We start from the raw sequence: 21,655 nt of genomic DNA, 5'->3' as shown, positions 1-21,655 counted from the left end.
CACCTGGGCAGGGGCCTCCTAAACTGAGCTTCCATTCTTCTCCCACCCCTCTCTTCCATCCCTCACCCCAACTCTGAGACATGGTGAGCTAACCCAAGTCATCTTTAAAAAACTATAAAGTAGGAATCTTGATGTTCCTCCCCTGCTTCAAACCCAAGAGTTTAGAGTAAGAGCCCAATGTACTCTATCATTGCTTATGGAAATTGATTCTGCCTAGCCTTCTGAGCATACCTTTGGCCACCGCTGCACCCTGTCTCCACTCTACCCCAATGCCCTTCCTTCTCTTCTTAAACATTCCAAGCTCAGGGCCACCTTAGAGCCACGACCACAGCCACTACCTGTCCATGAACGCTCGCTCTTCAACCACTCAATGGAAAGGAGTCACTTCTAGCCCAACATACTATTTCAATTCTCATGCCTCGCACTGCCACCATTGGATAATTATCTTCCTGACTTATTTGTTTGTTTGTCATCTGGTCCCCTAGTGGGCAGAGCTCCAGCTCCTTGTGTCTCCAACAGTGCTGTATCCAGCACCTCTGCCACTGCCTGGCGGACAGTGGTGCTCAACAAGTATTCATTAAATAGATGAGCGGCTGCCTTTCTGGGTTTTATTAACATTAGTCCACAGGTTCCTGTGACTCTCTGGAAACATCAAGTGGCAGCTGGAGATCCAGCACCAGATGAGATGGCTGCAGCTTCAGCAGATCCGAATTCTGAAACCAAGGCAGGCGTGCTAGTTATTAAATCAGGACAGTGCCCAACAGGACATCAATCACAGCTCTGAGTTCATATTGAGCTTAAGACAACACCCATCTAAGCATAGCTTCTACCCACAAATACATAAACGTTTAAAGTTATTGAAAATCAGAAGCTCCGGTCTCGATCTTCATGGAACATCCCGGCTGCTCCTCAACTTGGGGCCCTATGCTCAAGCTAGAGCTCGGTCACAGCATTAACTCATTAAAGCATTGACACCAACACAAAAGGGCCACTGAATCTACTGGAAAGCCCTCAAATATGTCACGGTTTTGTAGGCTCCACGACTCTCTTCATGGTAACAGTTAAGAGGGAGCCAGGCGTGGAAGCTCCGTCAGTCTCTGGGTCACCGTCCCAAGGCATCCTTACATGGAGCCAGCGTATCTTGGCATGGCCACCAAGTTGAATTCTCAGATATGTGGGAAACTGGAGATGAAGGAGGTTGCCTGCTGCCTTTCCCCAGCTTAATCCTACTAAAAAAAGTGGGGAGCAGACCCCAAATTTAGCTATGACATCAGCCAAAATCAAGTGTGTAGAGCAGTTGAGTTCAGCCAAAACTCATAATGATGGAAATAGGCAGTGCTCTGCCTCCTTCAAGAATGACTATCTGTTCATCAGTACTTTGTTTGGGTCCCCTCCTCGAACAAGACTAATCCAGGACCTCCTGTCAAAGGGACCAGAGCAAAAATCTCCAAGTATAAATGGACTCACTCTCAGATGAGCTAAGGAAATAGGAAGAAATTCCCTTATTTCCCTCTCTCTTTAATTCTACTTACCTTATCTTTATTTTTCCTCATCGTACATGAATTAATAACTGTTCTCTTTTTTCCAAGATTATAAAGCTTCCACTCAAGCTTTTATCTCATTTTTTTCCATCTACTTTTTGGATGTGGACCCATCTAGTACCCATCTGTCTTCAACACTATAAACCTCTCTTGCCCACTGACTCCTCACCTGCAGAATAAAGTTTTCCCCCATCCTTTTTTTTTTGAGGCAGAGTTTCGCTCTCTTGCCCAGGCTGGAGTGCAGTGGTGCCATCTCAGCTCACAGCAACCTCCGCCTCCCAGGTTCAAGGGATTCTCCTGCCTCAGCCTCCCTAGTAGCTGAGATCATGGGCATGTGCCACCATACCTGGCTAATTTTTATATTTTTAGTAGACATGGTGTTTTGCCATGTTGGCCAGGCTGGTCTTGAACTCCTGGCCTCTAAGGATCTGCCTACCTTGGCCTCCCAAAGTGCTGGGATTTCAGGTGTGAGTCACCACACCTGGCATCCCCTATCCTAATCAAAGTATTTCCTTGACACTTCCTCCCCTGGAAATTACTCCCTTGTCTGCCTTCATCACCAGACTCTGATGGGTACTCTAAGCAGCATGCCATGTCATTCTTCTGCTCCCCAATCATTTCTCAAGCCTCATTTCACTCTCACTTCTACCACTTCACCCCCCGATTTTATCTGTTATAAAGTCACAGCAATCTCTGATGCCCAGGCCCAGCTGCCTTTTCCTAGTCCTCATTCAACACAGGTGAAGTTCAAATCCTTCAAGTCTGACTAATGCTTACCTGGCCTCTCTGATCATTAGCAACCTTGCACCTGATGGGATGGGATACTCACTTATCTCGACAGACATAGGTATGATCAGGATTCTGAAATTCCAGGAAGCTCAGGGCATATGGGTACTTATCACAATGTAGTATATGACTTCACTGTGCATGGCCATCTCCCTCTGAAGCAGAGACCACGTTTGAATCCACCTTGTAAACCTGATGCATAGCCTACACTTTGCATTAAGTTTAGAGACTATCATTAAACTGTTGACCATCATTAAAAGAAGAATATGCCACCGACCCCTAAAAAAACTCAAGCTAGCTATGTGGGTAGATTTCCAAAGAATCTGGAGACACTCCTTCTAGGGAGATTTTTTAAAGTCACATTTAATTGATGCCTTAGCTAATAACTTTTTTAAATGAACAAATATTTTTTGAGCACCTACTTTTCTGGGCGCTGTAGTATTAGCTGGGTTGCAGACTGGCATACCAGCTATAGCAGGAGCTGGGGTGGGAGAGGGGAAAGTTAATCAGGCAGGAAGTAAGTCAGGTCTGAAGTGGGCTGCAGTGGCAGGGCCAATTCCTGAGGGTGCAGTCTGTTCCCTAAAAGCTCCTGCTTTCTGAGCTGCAGCAGGTCCTGCCCAGGGCATGCCCAGATGGGCTAAGCAATGGATGGACACTGGTGTGTTGGTGACAGCACCAGGCTTCCCTTTGGCCTAGCCATTAACCCTACTTCAATCCACCTATAACTGCTTCTTCCCAACCCCATTGCAAGGAAAGAGATGAGCAGGTGCTCAGACTTCTTTCCCATGCTGTATTTCCTTGATTCCAACTACCTTTGCTTCCAGGAGCATGCCAGAGAAGTGGGCCATACATGCCTGAGTGGGCTTCCAGAGCTGGCATCCATTGTCCCTTTCTCAGCCCGGCAGATAGGAAAGGCCAGCACCCAGGGATCTTGGAATGCACATGGCATCTTGGCAGCCATCTCTGACAGATGACCAACAAACAGCTTGCTTGGGCTGTAGGAAGTGACACAAACCTAATTGCACTCATTGGTTTCAACTAAAATGCTCCTCCCAGACCCAGCTTTTTTCTCCCTTCCCTGTTGCCATCAGATCTTGATCCCTAATATCATCTCTTTATGCTTGTCTTGCCTGCGCATATGTTTGGGCTCTTTCTGCATCATCTGCTCTGCTGTCTAAAGACCTTTCCTTCCTCCAGGACTTCATCTTCAGCAGACAAGAGCTCAGGAACTCAGAAGAGGAGAGGAAGAGGATATATTTCTCCTGCCTGACCATCTTTGGCCCCATCCGTGCTCACCCCCAGAAAGACACTAACGACCCTGTTTGTTAGAAAAAGAGGAGGAGAGGTGTTGAAACCACAGCATGGGCTTTGCTGTCACCGCTGGGGGCTGCTAGAGAGAAAATATGGCTATCACTTGGCCTCAAAAGGTGCAGATTTAGATAATCTCACGACCAATCTCTCCACCCCTTCATCTTTCCTGTTGCTATTTCCTTGAATTCCTTCCAGCTGGTTGACTTCTCTCCAGTTTGTGCCCCTCCTCTGCCTGGAACCCAGATCAGTGGGTCGGCTAGAAATGCCTCACTCTGAATTGTCTTGGCCTTTTACAGCCAGCTTGAATCTCTACTGCCATGCCCTACCCGATGGATTCCAAGGAGGCCGCCTGCTTAAAAGCCAGAGCAAGAGGTCAGGATACATGGGTACTACCTCCCAACCCTCACTCTGACCTTCAGAAAGTCACGGGGTCACGCTTGGTTAACCCTCTGTAGGACATAGGAGATTAGAGGCTTCATCCAGAATCCCATTAACATTTCTGGACTGTACAGCTCAGAATCCCCAGCCCTAAAATATGGCAAGGCTCTGGCCAGAAAAGCCCTTTGGGGAACAACATTATGTGAATGTTGGCAACACCTTGAAGTTACCTGAAAAAAAGGTAATGACCTCTGCATTCAACGATGTTGCATCTTGAAGTCTGAAGCAATAATATTTCAGAAGGAGATAGCTTTCCACAGTCAGCTCTCTGTTACAAGATAGCTGTCCCTCAGGAGAATCCACTGGATACCGGCTTGGGGAAGTCCACTGGATACCTGTAGCCCTCATCAGAGGTAGCAATGCAGTGACAGACATACTATCTCTGATGAGGGCTGCCACTGAGCCATCTCCCTTGTTCAGTTTAACCACCAAGAGTACCTAAATACCTGTGCTGTTTTACATAAGAATGGAAAAATAAAACAATCCAAGTTTTCAAACACAGGGGACTAGTCAAATAAATCTGGTATGTCCACACAGTGGAGCATGATACAGTCATTAAAAGTCAAGCCATGACCCTCTGTTTAAGACTGTGGGGAACCTCATTCTCATATACGGACAGTCCCCCACTTATGATGGTTCGACTTGGGACTTTTCAACTTCACTATGGTGTAAAATTATTCTGCTTTTCACTTTCAGTATGGTATTCCATAAATTATATGAGGTATTCAGTACTTTATTATAAAGTACGCTTTGTGTTACATGATTTTGCCCAACTGTAGGCTAATGTCAGTGTTCTGAGTACATTTAAGGTAGGCTAGTCTAAGCTATGATGGTCGGTAAGTTAGGTGTATTAAGTGCATTTTCAACTTGTGATATTTTCAACTTTTCATGGGCTTGTCAGGACATAGCCCCATGGTAAACTGAGGAGCATCTGCATTACTCTTGGGGTACACATTGGTATCACCCCATATGGTCAATATATACAAAATAGATATACCAAATAGTTTATGGGGGTCATACGGCTTTATGTTAATATTACATTTAGGTTCAACCACATTTATTTAGTTTCAATATATTTAGGATCAATCCATTTCCATGATTTATAACAGCAAACTATTGTGAAGAAATTAAATAAATTTGAGTACATCAATACAACGGGATAGTATGGATCTCTGAAACAACAATGAGGGAGTTCTCCAAGAGTTCCAAGAAACTGGGGTGGGGAAGGGATTATCCCAAAAAGTGCACAATAGTATGTATGATATAGCTGCAGTTGTACAAAATAGAGAAAAGTAAACACATATGTTTATATTTGTTTGTATATAATTTGCTTAGATATAATTCATAAGGACACTCAATAACAGAGGTTACTTGTGTGGTAGTGGTAGTGGTGCTAAGAACAACTTGCCGATGAGGAACAGGTGTAAAAAGGGAAGTGCTCTCATTTTATAGACAGATAGATCAATCTATAGCAGTAATTTGGATAAATAATAATGATAATCCTTCAATAAAGTTTATATATATTATATATGCTTAGTTTATATATTATGTATTTGCTATGTATTATATATAAGCATCATTGAGTTCATATATGCAAACTTTATTTTATATATTTATTATATAACTTATTTTGTGTATATACATACAAACTTTATTGAGACATTATTTTACATACCATAACATTCACCTATTTTAAAGTACAATTCAACAACTTTTAGTAAATCTACTGAATAGTGTAATCATCAGGAAAAACCAGTTTTAAAACATTCATCACCCCAACAAGAACCCTGGGTCCATTTATAGTTAATCCCTGCTTCCAACCCCAGCCTTAGGCAGGCACTAATAGAATTTCTGTCTCTCCATATTTGCCTCTTCTTGACATTTGCACACCAATGGCACCATAGAAAATGGGATGTTTTGTGTCCAGCTACTTAGCATGTTTCTTTGAGATTTATTCATGTTGTAGCATGTATAAGTGCTTCATTCCTTTTTATTGCTGAATAGTAATCCATTCTATGGTTACACCCCATTTTCTTTCTCCATTAACCAGTTAATAAATACTGTGTTTTTCTGGTCCTTGACCATTATGAAAAATGCTATGAACATTTCTGTGCAAGTTTGTGTGTGTGTATATGTGTGTATTTTTTTAACCATGTGGTAAATATATCACTTTCACAAAATTTTTTAACGTTGCAAAAGATCCGTTAAATTGCAAATGCAATCGTATTAAAAAATATGTAGCAAAGTAATGTGTATGTGCATGTGCACGTGGAATGATTTGATTCTGACAAATAAATAAGTACATAAAAAAGATTAGAAGGCAGAAAGCTGAAATGTTAACAGTGTTGTCTCTGGGTGATGGGATGGTGGATAATTTATGTGTTTGTGTGCTTTTCTGTATTTCGCTGAATTTTCTACTGTGAATATAAATTACTTTTGTAATCAGAAAAAAGCACAATGTTATTCAAAGAAAAAAATATCCTTCCTATTCAAGTTATCCAGGGTCTTTACCTTTCTGTTACAGAGAGATATTCTCACAATAGTCCACAAATGGGGAGCCGGGCAGGGGCAGCCCCTCTCTCTCCTTCATGATGCCGGTCACGGCACCCAGAAAACTGCAGATCTCCCAGTAAATACCAGTCAATTGTGGAGACCTCGAGATCAGTCTCTATGGCAACTGGGTGGGCCTGTAAGAGCATCACCCCAGTGTGGAGATGGTCCAGCAGGAAGAACCTCCACAGTTGTGTACCTCAAGCAACCCAAGGTCACCAAAGGACCGTGGTGTTTAGTTACCGGGCAGTGAATCAGGATTTCCAAGGCTTGAAGGCAGCTCTCTAAACAATGGAAACTTTAAAATCTTAACTGATCATTTTGATTATGCCATTCCTTGAACTGCCATTTTTATTTAAACATCTGCAGATCAATATCATGATTCAGTATTTTTAAGAACTCCATCAGTCCAGTCAAGTTGGCTCATGCAGGTAATCCCAGCACTTTGGGAGGTCGAGGCAGGCGGTTCACTTGAGGTCAGGAGTTCAAGACCAGCCTGGCAAACATGGTGAAACCCCATCTCTACTAAAAATACAAAAATCTGCCAGGTGTGGTTGCGGGCGCCTGTAATCTCAGCTACTTGGGAGGCTGAGGCATGAGAATTGCTTAAGCCCGGGAGGCGGAGGTTGCAGTGAGCCGAGATTGCACCACTGCATTCCAGCCTGGATGACAGAGCAAAATTGTCTCAAAAAAAATACGACAACAAAAACAAAAAAACAAAAACAAAACTCCACTTGGGAACTAGGTGTCTTTCCTCTATGTTTACCATAATTTCATCATATTGCTTCATAATTACTTACTTATCTGTACCAGGCCTATTCCTTACATTTGAAGGACCTGGGACAAGGGAATAATTAGAAGCCCACATTTCATATGGGCTTGGAAGTTATAAATCAAGCTAACACACTAACAAATAAGGCATGTCCTATCCTCCTGCCTTGCAAAATTGATCTTCAGAATGACCTGAAGGGCCAGGCCTGACTTCTGGTGTCTCTGGTTCCTCGGATTTGCGAGTGGAGACACATAGTGCTAAGGCGTTGGCCCCTGGCCTGTTCCCTTCTCTTCCACCCCCGTCTTCCATCCCACAGTGAAAGGGGTCTCGCATACATATATGTGCACACGGGGCCTGCAACTCCATCTTCCTCTAACCATCCCACCCTCACATTCTTGATGTTCCCACTGCCCCCGCACAGTAATCCTTTGGCCAACTCTTGCAGTGTAGCCAACACCTGCAGCGTACCCCACCCTTAGAAAAGATGAATGAAGAGACCCACATATGTCCTGGAGGCAAGCTGAGAGCTGTTTGGGTAAGGAATTCTGGTTTAGGAAATGAAACATTGTCTAGAAGGGAAGTGGGGTGCAGGTTCCAGATGGTACTTTCTCATGGCCCTAGGACTCTTGGCATCTAAAGGAGGGCCCTAAAAAGTGGGAAGGTCCCACCTCTTACCCAAGACTAGTGAATACTCGACTGTATTCTCTCTAGACTGGGGTTTCTCAACGTTGATATTGTTAGCATTTGGGGCTGAATAATTCTTTGTTGTGGGGAGCTGTCAGAAGCACCCATCCTCAGTTGTCACAACCAAAAATGTCTCCACACATGTCCCCTACGGACAAGATACCCCAATTGAAAACCACTGCAGGAGACAATAAAGCTCTTGACAACAGGAAATACAACTGACTCACTTAGTAGCAGAGTGTGTGGCACAGAGTAGGTGCCCCAAATATGTTTGAAGAATGAGTCAATGAAGCAACATTTGCTCATGATCTCAGAGGTATTCCTTGAAAGACCCTATTCCAGCTGGTTTATGAAATAATCCCACAGAAGAGCAGTTCTTACTCCCTAGGGTATAAATGATGAACAGGAAGAGGCATAAACACTGTCACCCACTTAGGACCTCATGATGAGACAGGTCCCTCTGCTGGGTGGTGTGCTGGGTGCTACACAGAGTTAACCTAAGGAAGCTCCCTAGGCATTAAAGCATTTCATAGTCCCATCTTCCTATACCAAAGCTGCCCAGCTTAGGAGAAAGAGGAAGGAGGTGCCAGGGTGTCTAAACAAATAGGCACTCCCATAGGTCCTAGAGCACTGCAAGCCTCACGTGTTCCTTAAACAAGTCCAAATGTGATGCACAATGAGAGCTACAGTGCACACGAAGGGATGCCCAACCAACAAGGAGCTGCTTATAAATTCTCTCATCCCCTGCCATTCATGCCTCCTGCTCTCACCAATGGGATTTTGTCAATCTCGTTCGTGCTGAGTCTCTTCAATCAACCAATAATGTTTACTGTTACATCAAGCCCATATTCTTCTCCAGAGCAAGCAAACAGCTCCCACTCTGTTTTCTTAATAATAGGTGAAGTCTTTCTTGTGTATATTCCACATTCCTAGCAACTGAACATGCATGGTTGTATTCAGTTTGCTTTAAGTCAACACCCGTGGGGCAGTCAGTGATGTTTGAATAAAGAAATGGAATTCTAACGGGCTCCTACACTTGGATCAAAGTGCATTACTGGTAGATTTTCCTGCCTCCAAGGGGACCCAGGTTTGATTTCAGAATCTGCTTGTGCTTGTTTTCTCTAGGACAGCAGGTCTCAAAATGGTCCAAAGGTTCCTGGTGGGCTCAAGATCCTTTCAGGAGATTTATATGTCAAAACTATTTTCCCAGCAATAGTAAGATAGTGTATGACTTTTTTCACTCTCGTGTGTCACAGGTATTATTCATGAAGTTGTCCAGTGGTTTCCAGACATGTGATGATGTCATCATCCTGACAGCTAAATGGAATGTGTGTGTATGTGTGAGCTTTTAAATTATACTGAGTTTTAATTTCAAATACAGTGAATATGATGGATATAACCCACAGAAACAAATGTTATTTGGGGTTTCTATGACTTTTAAGTGTAAAGAGGTCCCAAGACCAAAAACTTTGAGAACCACTGCCCTAGAGCAACGGTGCTAGCCTAACTTCTACATCATAGCAAGTAGGGAGTGGAGGAAAAACACTTCAAAGACTTCTGAGAAACAGAGTAAGTTAGTGAGGGTAAAAACATGTATATTTTCAGAGTTTTATAACAGGACTGTCACTGTGACATTTTAACTGCAAAGTGTTCTCCAGGTTCTTCAAGGTAGAAAAAAAAAAAAACAGGTCTAGGAAACAAACAAAAGTATTGATATCTTCAACAAAAGCAATACCACCTAAATACAATATTGCTTGTTTGGAGCTCTACTGGTGATCGGATTTGCAGTTTAATTAGCCTCACCTCACCACCCCCAAACTGACCAAAAGTTGATTCCATGTGTTTGCATCTCCCAGAGTGTTGTCAAGGGTATGCAAAAACAATTAGAAGAGTGACTAAGAGTGTGTTAGTGCCATGTGTAGAGATGGAAGAGAGAGCATGTGAAGCTTGTGATTTTAATTTTAACTGCAATTTGGGGATTATCAGTGAATTTCAATTACCCATGCTATAGAATCAGGATATGATTATCAACATGAAGTATTCATTTTATCACTGGCAAAAGTAAACAGATGAAAGAACCCATTTCCCCCAACTTTACCACCAATCCTTCAATCACTTTTTATTTAACCTTTTAACATTTCTTTACTTCTTTTATCCCCTCATATAATGTAGATGCTATCCCCTCACCCCCTGCCAGGTACCAAGGCATTTTGAACACAATGGAATCATCCTTCCCATGCCCAGCCTACTCAGAAGAGGCATAGGACAATTGCATTCATCTTTCAGAGGGAATAAATGAGAGATGAAATTCACCTTCCCAGATCGACATGGCCAATTGGTACCCCGGCCCAAACCAAGATGCTTCCCGCCCATATCAGAGCAGGGGTCTTCCAAATCCCTGCTTGAACAGGCACAGGCTGGAAACACTCACAGGGGTGGAAAGAGTTACTGAAGGGCGTGCCAGAGTCCCTTTAAGGAAAAGAGATAACTCCTGCTTTGTGCAAATGTCATTTCTAGAAATTGCATCCCCCAACTCACATATTGAAGGACATGAATTTTCTTGATTAAAATAATGATAATAGCAATAATAATAATAATAGATAGCTCAAGTAGAGCTCAATAGCATGTGACTAATGAGAAAAGTTTTACCAGTTCAAGGCTGGGGCAGCTAAATAATGACCATAAACTATCATGTGAAGCCAGGCGACTTCTCTACAGCCTGCTTATATCTTCTGTGCTATAAATAATTCAGAGTTTTCTTTTTTCTTAAATATCACAAAACCAAGTAGGAATCTTTATGTGAAGGATTCTGCTGTGTCCCTCTCTCCCTCCTCCCCTCCCTCCCTAGCCAACCCAGGCAACTCCCTAGAGAACGACCCCTCAAGCTTTAACATTTATTCTTTGACATTTCAGACTATTTGTTAGGCAGAGCTGCCTTCTTGAGATCAAAGTCAGAAAATCTTGCCGAGAACTTCCGCTTGACCTTGTCCAGCTGTGACAGAGAGGGTCTATTAACCCCTAAGCATCTGCTTCCATCCTCATCCAGATAAATCCACTGATCCTCACCCAAAAGGGCAGCCATCTCTCTCACTCTGTTCGCCTGATACACAACACATTCAGAAGAGAGAGAAGGACCAGGAACCAAAAGATGTCCTCCACTAAGAGACAATAGTGACTCATAGGGACATGGCATTTGGGGCATCTGTCCAGGCAGGGTCTTTTACATGAGGATCAGTAAACTCTACTAGCTACTCAGAGACAAATATGGAACAAGCAAAGGTAACTTACCCCATGTCACTTTGCAAGTGGTAGAGTTGAGACTGGGATCCAGGTCTTCATTGCTGTGTGCTACCACTAGATGATGTCACCTCCACCAGCCTGGGCAGATGTCCAGGTTAAATGCTGAGGTCTCAAGCTCTTATGTGAAATGACTTACCATTTTCTTCTGAGATATCACAGTGAAGGTTTCCTGATCTTCACAAGAGTGGCTATCCATCAGCAACAAGAATTTTTTCTGACTCTATGTAGAAGGCAGAAGTGAGGGCTGAGCCTACAGCTGGGTAGCGTGCTGGGTGTGGTGGTTTCTTGATATAAGAAGGTGGGTGGTTGATGAACACATTCTGCTTGATTCTTCTTTAAAAGCTTCTGATCACACCTTAACCCAGTGTTTTCTAACATGTGTGTGCTGAGTCTATTAACAGGTGTTAAGCAAAGAATGTTTTGTGTTTAATTAGAATTGGAAAGTGGTAGAATAAGGTTTGTTTACAGCAGGACTTCTTGGAGCCTTTGATATCCTAATGCAAACTGTGAATCTATAAGAGCTGGCCATACTGTGCAACATTCTCCAAAGTTCTCTGATGGATCCTTGGCATACCATGAGACTAAAGGGAAACACTGCTGCAATCAATAAAAAGGGGAGCACTTGATCCTTACAACATCATTTTTCTAGTAACTGGAAGAAGAGAAAAAGATTTTTCTGCAAGTTGAGGATTTCAAATTAAGGGAGAACCATATTGCAGGCCCTGAAGCTCTGCCCGGAAAACTGACCAATTTATGCAGGGTAACAGTTGGTCAAGTGATTGACCTAACAAAATTATTAAGATGGCCAAAGACACCATCCTGATAATGCACAGTGGGGTTACTCTGGTCTTCTTAATGACTAGGTTGGCCATTTGGTATCAGAGGTACTGTGCAACAGTCTCCTGTTATGGTAGCAAGAAATGCCAAATTGATAGCCATAAAAATTGAACAATTCTCTGAGTCATTTAAACGTGAACATAGAATTTAAATTTTCCCAAGAAGGACATTCTCAGAATATGTTCTATATTGGTGGTGCCTCCCCTGCGGCCCACTGGCAGTGGGAGGGAACAGACTCAAGTTCTCCCTGGCCAGCTCTATATCTGGCTCCCTCTGAAGCAAAAGGCCTCAGTGAGGAGCTATGGTCCCCGGATGGGGACAACCAGAGAGCATCACAGATCCTGGCTGTGCCCTCCTGTCCAGGGTGAGCTGTCAGAGACTAGCACTCATGACAGAAGTTGTTTGAGATTTACTCTTAAGTTCTCTGCCATGTGAATTTTCTTTCAGAATTAACAGCAAGAGCATCCAGAGGTTCTGACAGAGTATAATTAATAGGCTAGATTTAGTTAGTATCTAGCCAGTACTCTGGAATGTTCCTACTGTCACTCTTCCTTTGACTTTGGCAGCAAGAGGGCAGAGCTTGGAGACTGCCTGTCTGCCCCACTGCTGAGAAAGACTGGAAATTAGCCTTTGTAGGTGCAGGGGTCCCCTGTGTCACAGAGGCTAAACCCTTTCAGCTTAAAACTAGAGGACCCTCCGTGTCACGAGGTCCTGACACGCTCATGAACCTAGCTGTGAGAAGTAAATATTTCCCTAGGCCTGAGCAGCTGCTAAGGACCATGTCACAGGCTCTGTAGACCTGCCCCATCCCTGGAAGAGCACATGTGCTCTCCACAGCTCCACATCCTCTCTTTTTATGAGAAGTGCATTTTTGAAGGTCAGGATTTCATGACTTTTGGCCAAAGGCTATTGCAAGCCTTGCAGAGTAAAGAATACCACAATGTGATTTTTAAACGACATTATGGGGTCCCAAACAGACTGAAGGTAGTGTGAGCTTTGGAGTGAGAAAGTAAGTCTATCAGAACTCTGTAACAGAGGTATCACCAGGCCATATTAGACAGTAGTGAAGTCACTGTCCCCTTTACCAGGGCTAAGTCCTTGTCCTTCTCACTGCAGAATGAACTTGAGGGCAAGGGAGTGGAAAATGTGTCTTTTTCAGGGAAATAGGACACTTGCTTCAGTGAGGCCTCCAAAGGCAGAGCTAGGCTTCATTGTGCTGCCAGGGTAACAGCACACAAGTGGCAGAAACTGAGGCAAAGAGAGCCATGAAGACAAGCTGGTCATCATTGCAAGGCACCAAGGCCTCCAGCATTACTTACCAAAGCCAGGTTTGGTAGTGTTTTCTGAGCTAACATGATGTTCTGTCATGTCATGATGTATCTTCTTCTGGAAGAAGGCAAAAGTCAGCGACTGCCATTCTGGAATGCATGCCTTTGGGCAACCTCACTCTTCGCTCTGCAAACCCTCTCCATAGCTGAGCAGGGGGTTTTGACCACCCCTCCCAACTCAGACATTACTTGACATTACTCTTAGGGTGTGAAGTGAGAACTGCTAAAGGGTTTTGGCTCTCAGAAAAGCCAAGCTCCATTCTTCTTGACTTATGCCAAAGGTGCCTGTCTCCTCCCATAGGTAAATCAAAGTCAGGTTTATCTATTTAAGAGAGGCTTTGAGAGGATCCTATTGGCAGAGGGTCATGAGAAAATACCATGATCCTGAGAAGGCCAAGTGCCCATCTGGTCCCATGTGGAAGGCTCGTGTATCTTGGTTTGAAAGTCCCACCAGAGCCTTCAGCTAAGATTTCTCTACAGCTCTGTTCTCTGGGTAACTTGTAACCCTGCTTTTTTCCTCTATCCTGGACTTACAAGTTCCTTCCCAGATACAACCCACACAGACCTGGGCTGGAGGCCTTTGACACCAAATCTGAGCCATCAGTACCTTCTAAGTCCCTGTGGGATCTTTGCTCCTCAGAAGTGCTCCTGTCTTTCTTGTTCCCTTCTCTCAAAGCAGAGCATGCCCTAGTCAAAGGTTTGCCTGTGATATCTTCCTTTTTCCCCTCTTTTTGTCAGTCCTCACCATTCCTGGCGCAGGAGCATACGGAACATTTGAGCAATGCATTCACACCCACCCAGAAGTCAAGCATAATGAGGAGAGAAGATCTAGCTCTCTCAGGCACAAATACCCAAATATTTTGTGACAGAAGGAAAATGTGCCCAAATGAAAAGGGGCAAAAATGCAGAGGGGTGTTAGACCTTATCACCCATGCAGAAATCTCTTCCCTCATCAAGATTTAATTTCAAGGGAAACTGGGGTCACTCTATGGAGAAATTGAAAGAGTCCTACCCAAGAGGGCCTCAGAATCCTGATGGAATTTCAGAACCACCCAAAAAGCAGACAAGGGACTTGTCTCTTGCCAGCACGTCTCCTTCAACTCACTTTTGGGTTCAAGTAGGGTTGAAGAAGGAGTCTTATTTAGCTCTGGATATATATTGTCAGATCTAGGCTGAGGTTTTCTTGGGAGGTGGGAAGTACAGGGGGTGGTAACAGTAGGATTTCTAAAGGCAAAATGCAGAACCAGAGCTATCCAAGGAATCCGGAGGCTGCAAGCAGCTTCACCCACATCAGCCAGCATTAAAGATTAGAAATGTGGTGGGTGGGGGAGAGCTGGGAGAGAGGAGGAGGAGAGCTCCAGGCCCTTGCTGGACAGTCCAAATGGAAGCCAGACTCCCCATTGTTCTCTACCTTCCTCCCGCCTCCGCTGTCATGCTTAAGAGTTTTCCCTGGGCCCTTCACAGAGAAGACTCCAAGCAGCCAGCATCACCCCTCTCCCCCTCCTGTCTCTCCCTCCCTGCCACCTTCATTTTGCTCTTGCTTTCAGAGTCACGTTGGCAGCAATGTGCGAGTCTAGCCAGAGCACAGGAGGCAGTAAACCCTGAAGGAACAAAGGCTCCGGCTCTTTGCCTAATCCATGTCTGGCTCCGTGCAGAAAGCTACACAACAATGAAGTCGTCCTGCATTGATCTGCCCGCTCCTGAGCTTTCCCGTGGCATCCAACCCTCCCTTGCTGCCTCACCATTGTATCCGAGATGCTTGATCCTTTGCTTATGCCTGGGCTTGACCTGAGGGAAATGGGATGAGCCAGGGGATGTGTCACAGCCCAGTGCTGTGCTGCGGTCACACCTGTGGCTGGGGAGGTGGAGGTGAGGATGTGGCTGCTGGGAGCTTGGCTGCAGAAAGGGATTCCCACACAAAAGAAGAGACAGAGGTGGCTAGAGGTCAGATTCTTGACTTCCAAATTCAGCCTGCTTCACGTTTGGTCTTTTTGGGGTGAGCATTGCATGGCTGAGCTTGGACATATCAGGAGGTCTTTGAGGTGGGTTGAAGAAAGGTTAAGTGACGGTGGGTAGTTAGACGAGGCCCTTTCTTCTACTACCTTCCTGTCTGAAGCTGCTCACCCTTGCCCAGACCTGGGCAGCCTAACCTGCTATCCTAAGGATCAGGTTGGTCTCATCCTTTCTTCTACCACCTTCCTATCTGAAGCTGCTCACCCTTGCCTAGACCTGGGCAGCCTAACCTGCTATCCTAAGGGTCAGGTTGGTCTCATCCAACTAGTCCTCCCCAATATCAAAGAGGCCATCATTGCTTGGGAATCTCACCAACTTTAAGACATGGGATTAATCTCAGATCTAAGCCCAACCATGCTTTCATACACCCCAAGTCACTAAATGCTACAATGAGAGGAAAGAACATTGCAGATTTTTTTTCTAGTTTTTAAAATCACCCTGTCCCAATGATTCCAGAAGGAAGTCAGGGATGGTGCCCATCCCTGAAGACCCCTGAAAGACTTTTCTGTCTTAGGAGTGGAGTGGGGTCGGGGGGAGCTATGATTGTGGAACACCTAGGGAGTAGAAGCAGAAGATGTGCTACCAGGAGCAGAAGATGTGCTACTTTAGGGGGCAGCAGAGTGGCCAAAAGCATTCTGAGGTGTCAGGCAGGCCCCCTCTCAGTCCTGGTTCTGCCAGTTTCAAGTTGTGAAAACCTGAGCTAGTTATTCAGTCTTTCTGAGCTTCAGCTTCCTTGTGGGTAAAATGTGACTGGTTCTGAGTAAGTGCTTCATAAAATACATAGAATTATTACTATTAATGCCCCACAGCAAACCCATTCTTGGGAGCTTGGCAATCAGTTCCAGGACCTGGTCATGTAATGCTAGTAAAAGAGTCCAGCCTCTCCAGGGCACGTCCCTGGAATGTGTTAGATCAAATTTCACCTTGTTCTACAAGATCTTATTGGTACAGTTGAGTTTCTCATTATCTAAGCTTCAGAACCAGCACCTGTCAACCACCTCTCCAGAATGAAGATCCAGAGAGCATCTGGCAAGTACCCTGGGTTCATGAACTGAGTCAGCTGTCAATCTATGCAGCAAAATCATGCAGGACCAAAATGTAAGCTTAAGGTCTGAGAAAGCTACTGTGAAATCCTGTTCGTGAGATTCAAATGCAGGAGGTCAGGGAGCTGTAGGACTGGCTGGTTCCCTGAGCCACCCTAAACTGAAGCCAGTCCAAACTGGCATCTTTCTGGGCTGAGTTCAGCTCTCCGTATCTGCCCTATACCAGCTCTGACTTCCCTAGAGGCACCAACACTGGGGTAAATGCCATAAGACTTCAACACCCAGCAGTAAAACATGGAAAACAGAGGCCTAGACTCCAACCTCAACCGGTTCCTCATTCTGCCCAGCAACCTTTCCATAGATCCCCATAGTCTTCCATAGTCTCTTCCCCTGTCCGTTCAGATGTTCCAACTCTCCTTGGGTCTTCTCAGTAGCGGCACAAGGCCTTGCTTCATTCTTTATAGAAAAATGGAAGCCACCAGAGAAGAACTCCCTTACTTTCTTGTCCTATCACCTTGAAAAGACATTCCACATCCTTTCCTCTTTTTGCCTCCTTCTCTATGGGAAGAGCACTCCCTCCACAAGGCCAGTGCTATCCCCTCTTCCTGAGCTGTGGATAATTTTCCTTCCCATATTCTCAGAGGCCATTTTTATCTATTATCTCTTCTCCCATAAACTGATAGGCTCCAAGCATTAGAACAAAATGAAACTCAAATCCCTCCTATATTAAAAATGAAAGTTCTCCCTTGAACTTGTGCATCCCCTCATGGTCCCCAGGACAGTCCCAACCCTTCAGGCATCCCTGTTCCAACTCTTTCTCCCTGGAACCCTTGAGAAGAGATAAATGCAGAGATTGGTCCACCCCTCACCCAGGCCACTCTATAGAGCAGGAGATTCCATTTGGCATAAGGGGGTCTCAAACCAAACTAGACTTAAATAGAAGACAAAGTAAGTGAGGATACATAGAAAAGCACCAACCTAGCCTGATCAACTTCCTGTCAGACTGGAACATGAGCCCTTCTACATTACTTTACTTGTCTTGTCTCTACTTCCACAATGACTGAGCTCCAACAAGGATTACTGGGGCCCAGTGAAACATTCGGATTCACCCAGGAGCCCTTTCCCAGCCCGCATTCTCCACTCTTGCTCCATCTGTCCTGCATACAGAGCCTCACAGTGCCCTCTCCTCCTGAAAGGAAGAGGGCAAGTTACAGGGAGCATTTTAATTCTTCTAGCTGTGTCAGTGCCAGGGTCCAAGGATGCACAGATACGCCAGTTCATCTAAGCATTTTACTCTTTGACTTCTCCCTCCTGGCAGCCCACATGAAACTTGCCATGAGAGTGTGGCTCACCTGAGTGTGTGTGGGGTGTCTGTGCATGAAAGGGAGCGTGTTTCTGAGTGACAAGTGTGTTGACCTGTACACCCAAAGCCCCATCTTTCCTTGGGCAAGGTCACTTTCCCAACATCCACAGGGAACATGCAAAACCACTCCATCTCAGGGACCGCCCCACTGGCTTTGCTGGTGACCCAAAGATAAAGGATCCCCAACCCCACTCCCAGACTCCTTTACACATCAGCTCTCAAGAGAAGATTTCTGTGAGCCTTGGCTGCTCAGACAACAGAACATTCCCCAGCTACCAAAGGAGTGAGGGTCTCAGTGGCCCGAGTAGTGTCTGTAGAAGTCAGGTTTCAATCTTGCTTTCACCTCTCACACTGTGTGACCCTGGGTGAACCATTCAACCTCTCTGAGCCTCTACTTCTTTCTCAATACGATGAAAAGCACTTTACTGTATGAGCCTAACCTATCTGGAAGACTCTCAATGAAAGCAACCAATGGAACAGATTGTGAACACCTTTGTAAACACAAAGCTTAACTAAGAAGCTTATTTAAAAGAGTAACAGGAAAACAGGAAAAAATGCAGGTAACCTGGATTTTCTGTATTTTTGAATGTTTTTGCAAAATTTCCAAATAAGAGGTCTGATTCAGTCATTTCATTAGAAAATAAAGTGTTTATTAAGAAACTATACACTGAACACTCCTATAAGTCTCTGTGGAAACACAACGCCCCATTGTCATAGCACAAGGTGAGGAAAATGGCAGAATAAAAGATGCTGTGATGGATGGAGCCTGGGAGGCTGGAAATGAGGTAATGATTTACAATAATTAAAAAACATCATCCTCAAGCTTACTCCTTAAAGCCACACTTAGGAGGAGGCCCTGGACCCAAAGCATCAGCAGGGCATAATGGGGAACAGCCTGACATGGAGCAATGGGGAGCAGGATGAGGAGAGCTGGAGGGGGCGAGATAAACACACACCTGGAGTCCTGGAGAGAATCTGAACTCCCAGGTGATACTCTGGAGGCTGCCCCAGATACTGGGCAAGAACTTGGAAAGCCTCATGTTTTTAAACCCCATGGAGGCGTTTGCAGAATCGGGCTGGGATCCTGACACAAAGAACCACTATCCACAGGACCCAAGAAGTAAAACCCTTAAGTGGGAATCCAAACTCCCAGTTAAATTTGCCAAAGGCATAGACTCTATTCTCTACTAGTGTGCAACACCACCCCAAAACAATGGTGGGCTAAAACAACCACCTTTTTCCCCCAAAAGCCCCCCACAAGATGCTCCCAGTTTCATGCTCTCCACCATTAGGTGGGCAGCCTATGCTGACTTCACACAATGGAGGCCCCATGGACCAGGGGAGCTGGGAGCCAGACGTCTCCTCCACTAGTGAGTCAGCAAATACGGGAGAGTTTCAGGCCCTACAAATGTGCCTTTCCTACGGAAGAGGGGAAAGTCACCCCCTTCCCTCTCCTCAGTGGATCAAGTTGAAAATGGGGAAAGCAAGCCCCCTCTTTGGGAGAGGGTGGCCATGGAGTAAGGCATGAGTCAAAGCAAGCAAAGTAAACACACATATTGACCAGAGAACAGGAGGACACTTCCATTGGTGCCATGAGAGGGGCTGGAGGAGGCCAAGTTTTACTTCTCTTCCCCTTCAGTTCATCTTGACCTTGAAATGCTGATTCCATTGGGTTCCAAAAGTTCTGAGTCAAGAATAAGTGGAAGTAGGGGAAGAGAGCCAATCCCGGGATCATGGGCTGGCAGGAAGGGCCTCGGTCCCTGATTCCCTTGGTCCCTTGTGGTCCTAGTAGGATGGCCAGTTCATGGGTAAAACCTCCTGCAGCCAAAGCTTGTCGGAACTGCAGATCTAAGGGCCCAGGAAGAGCCTGGAGAAACTCTCCTCTGCAAGGAGTTTTCTAATATCGCACTCACTGTGAGCCGTTCCAGAGAGAAGAGGAAGTAGGGGGCAAGTGTGTCCCAAAAAAAGGATGATTTTTCCACCGAAAATAAAAATAAAAACGTAAAGTGATTGGTTTCCATTCTTTCCTCTGAGACCTAACTTGGTGCCAATACTTGAGCCTGGCTCCCCCTCCTCTTACCGCGCCATCTCCACCTCTGCTTAGGTGTTCTCTGTGACTCTTCCCCACTGGAGGTTGCAGGGCGACGAGGTCACTAAGAGGACAGCATGGTATCCTGGGAGAGCCAGGGAGACCCCACGCTTCCAAGCAGGGAAAGTGAGGCTGGAGCACGGCTGGACTTCATCAGGCTTTCTTGTGATGGTTAGGTTGTTTGTGTAAAGCAAGAGAATGGCTAGTGTATTTAAAAGATGCTCCTGGTGCACAGGTTTTTAATTCTCTTTATTGGCTCTAAAGATGGTGGCAGGAGCTGCCTCGTAGGCCGGAAAAAAAGGAGCACAGTGATGATTGGACGGAAGGGGCAACCCTGCCAGTGGTGGATGGGGGAAAACACCCATCTGGTGGTGTTAAAGGGTGCCAGGGCACTGGTGGCTCATGCAGTTTCTACTTAGCATCCCTGGATCCAAAGAGAACAATGCCTAGAGCTTCCAACCTCTCAGAGGGCCCAGCCTACCAAGGTGACATCAAAATAAGGAGGCTTAAAAGGAGTTTCTAAAAGCCATGACGTCCTTTGCTGAAATAAACATTGACATCCTCAACATAGATGCCATGGTTAAGAGGCTTGGAATGTCCGGGAAGGCTTATTGGATTCAACATAATTTCTCTGAAACCTATAAAAAACAAAAAGAAAAAAAAAAAACAGAAAAAAGCAAAATAAAGTAAAAACCAAAACCCCCAAAGAAGATCAAAACTAGGAGGGGAAATAGAGAGGGAGCTTGAAAGGGGAAGTACTGTCAGCAAAAGGGAAGGATAGGAGGAGGGGATTAACTTAAAACCCAGCATGGTCAGAGAAACTGGAAACACTCCATTTTGCTGCAGCCTCCACTGAACCGAGGAAGGGAAGGGAGCAAAACCTTTGGGTGCTTGGCCTTGGATTGTCATGGAAGAGGAGGAGAGGTCTCATCTAAGTGGGTCTCAGTCTATAAGCATCTTTCTGAAAGGAGGAGCCCCTGATGATGAGCTGAGGGATGTGTCGGAGAAGGGGTATGCACTGTAGGGTCACTAAGGGGCAATGGGATGGGAGGAGAAGGCTATGCTTCCCCAGAACTGACGTTCTTTAGGGATACCAGAGGGGCATTTCTAATTTTAGGAGCTAAAATTACATAGACCACTTCTGACCACACCGGGAGGTGGGGGTGCTATACTCCCAAGCCTACAAGCTCTTTCTCATTGACCTTTCTGCCTCACACCACAGGTCTGTGGAAGGTTTAGAGAGTAACGGCTGATCTCTGACCCTTGCCATCTTTCCAAGTCTTACAGGGGAATAAAATACCCTGGAGGAGTAACATTGGTGGCCCCCAGGCCACGTGCTGTCTCGAGCAAGGAGGACTTCCAAGACATCTCATTTCCTTTCTGGTCATACAGCCATGGACTAAGTTAGGATGTCCTGAAAAGTGGGCGTTCCTAATAAAATCTCCAGAAAGATGTTGCTCAAACAACTACAGATTTAAAAAGTGTCTGTAAAGAGTGTGCATGTGCATTTTCATGTGTATGTGTGTGTTTGCATATGCACATACATGTATTTGTTTGCATGCGTGTGTTTGCACGTGTACACATGTACATTTTCATGTGG

The 21,655-nt window shown here is 45.1% G+C and overlaps 1 protein-coding gene across 8 annotated transcripts in view; it reads right to left on the bottom strand.

Annotated features, from left to right (window-relative positions):
* NTRK3 (neurotrophic receptor tyrosine kinase 3) overlaps window positions 1-21,655 on the bottom strand; it is a 402,524-nt gene that overhangs the window by 84,056 nt on the left and 296,813 nt on the right. For 3 of the 8 annotated variants that reach the window (XM_033189108.1, XM_033189110.1, XM_033189109.1), the window contains one exon: window positions 18,595-20,693. The exons of the other annotated variants lie outside the window; for them this stretch is intronic. In XM_033189108.1, the coding sequence (XP_033044999.1) occupies window positions 20,575-20,693 (119 nt within the window). In that variant the 3' untranslated portion in view covers window positions 18,595-20,574. Of the gene's footprint in view, window positions 1-18,594; window positions 20,694-21,655 lie in introns of those variants that run through there. 8 annotated transcript variants of the gene reach the window in all.

This window comes from Trachypithecus francoisi, unplaced genomic scaffold, assembly GCF_009764315.1.
Source record: "Trachypithecus francoisi isolate TF-2019V2 unplaced genomic scaffold, Tfra_2.0 Lachesis_group3, whole genome shotgun sequence".
NCBI classification, from domain to species: Eukaryota; Metazoa; Chordata; class Mammalia; order Primates; family Cercopithecidae; genus Trachypithecus; species Trachypithecus francoisi.
This window is presented reverse-complemented; position numbering and strand designations above follow the sequence as displayed.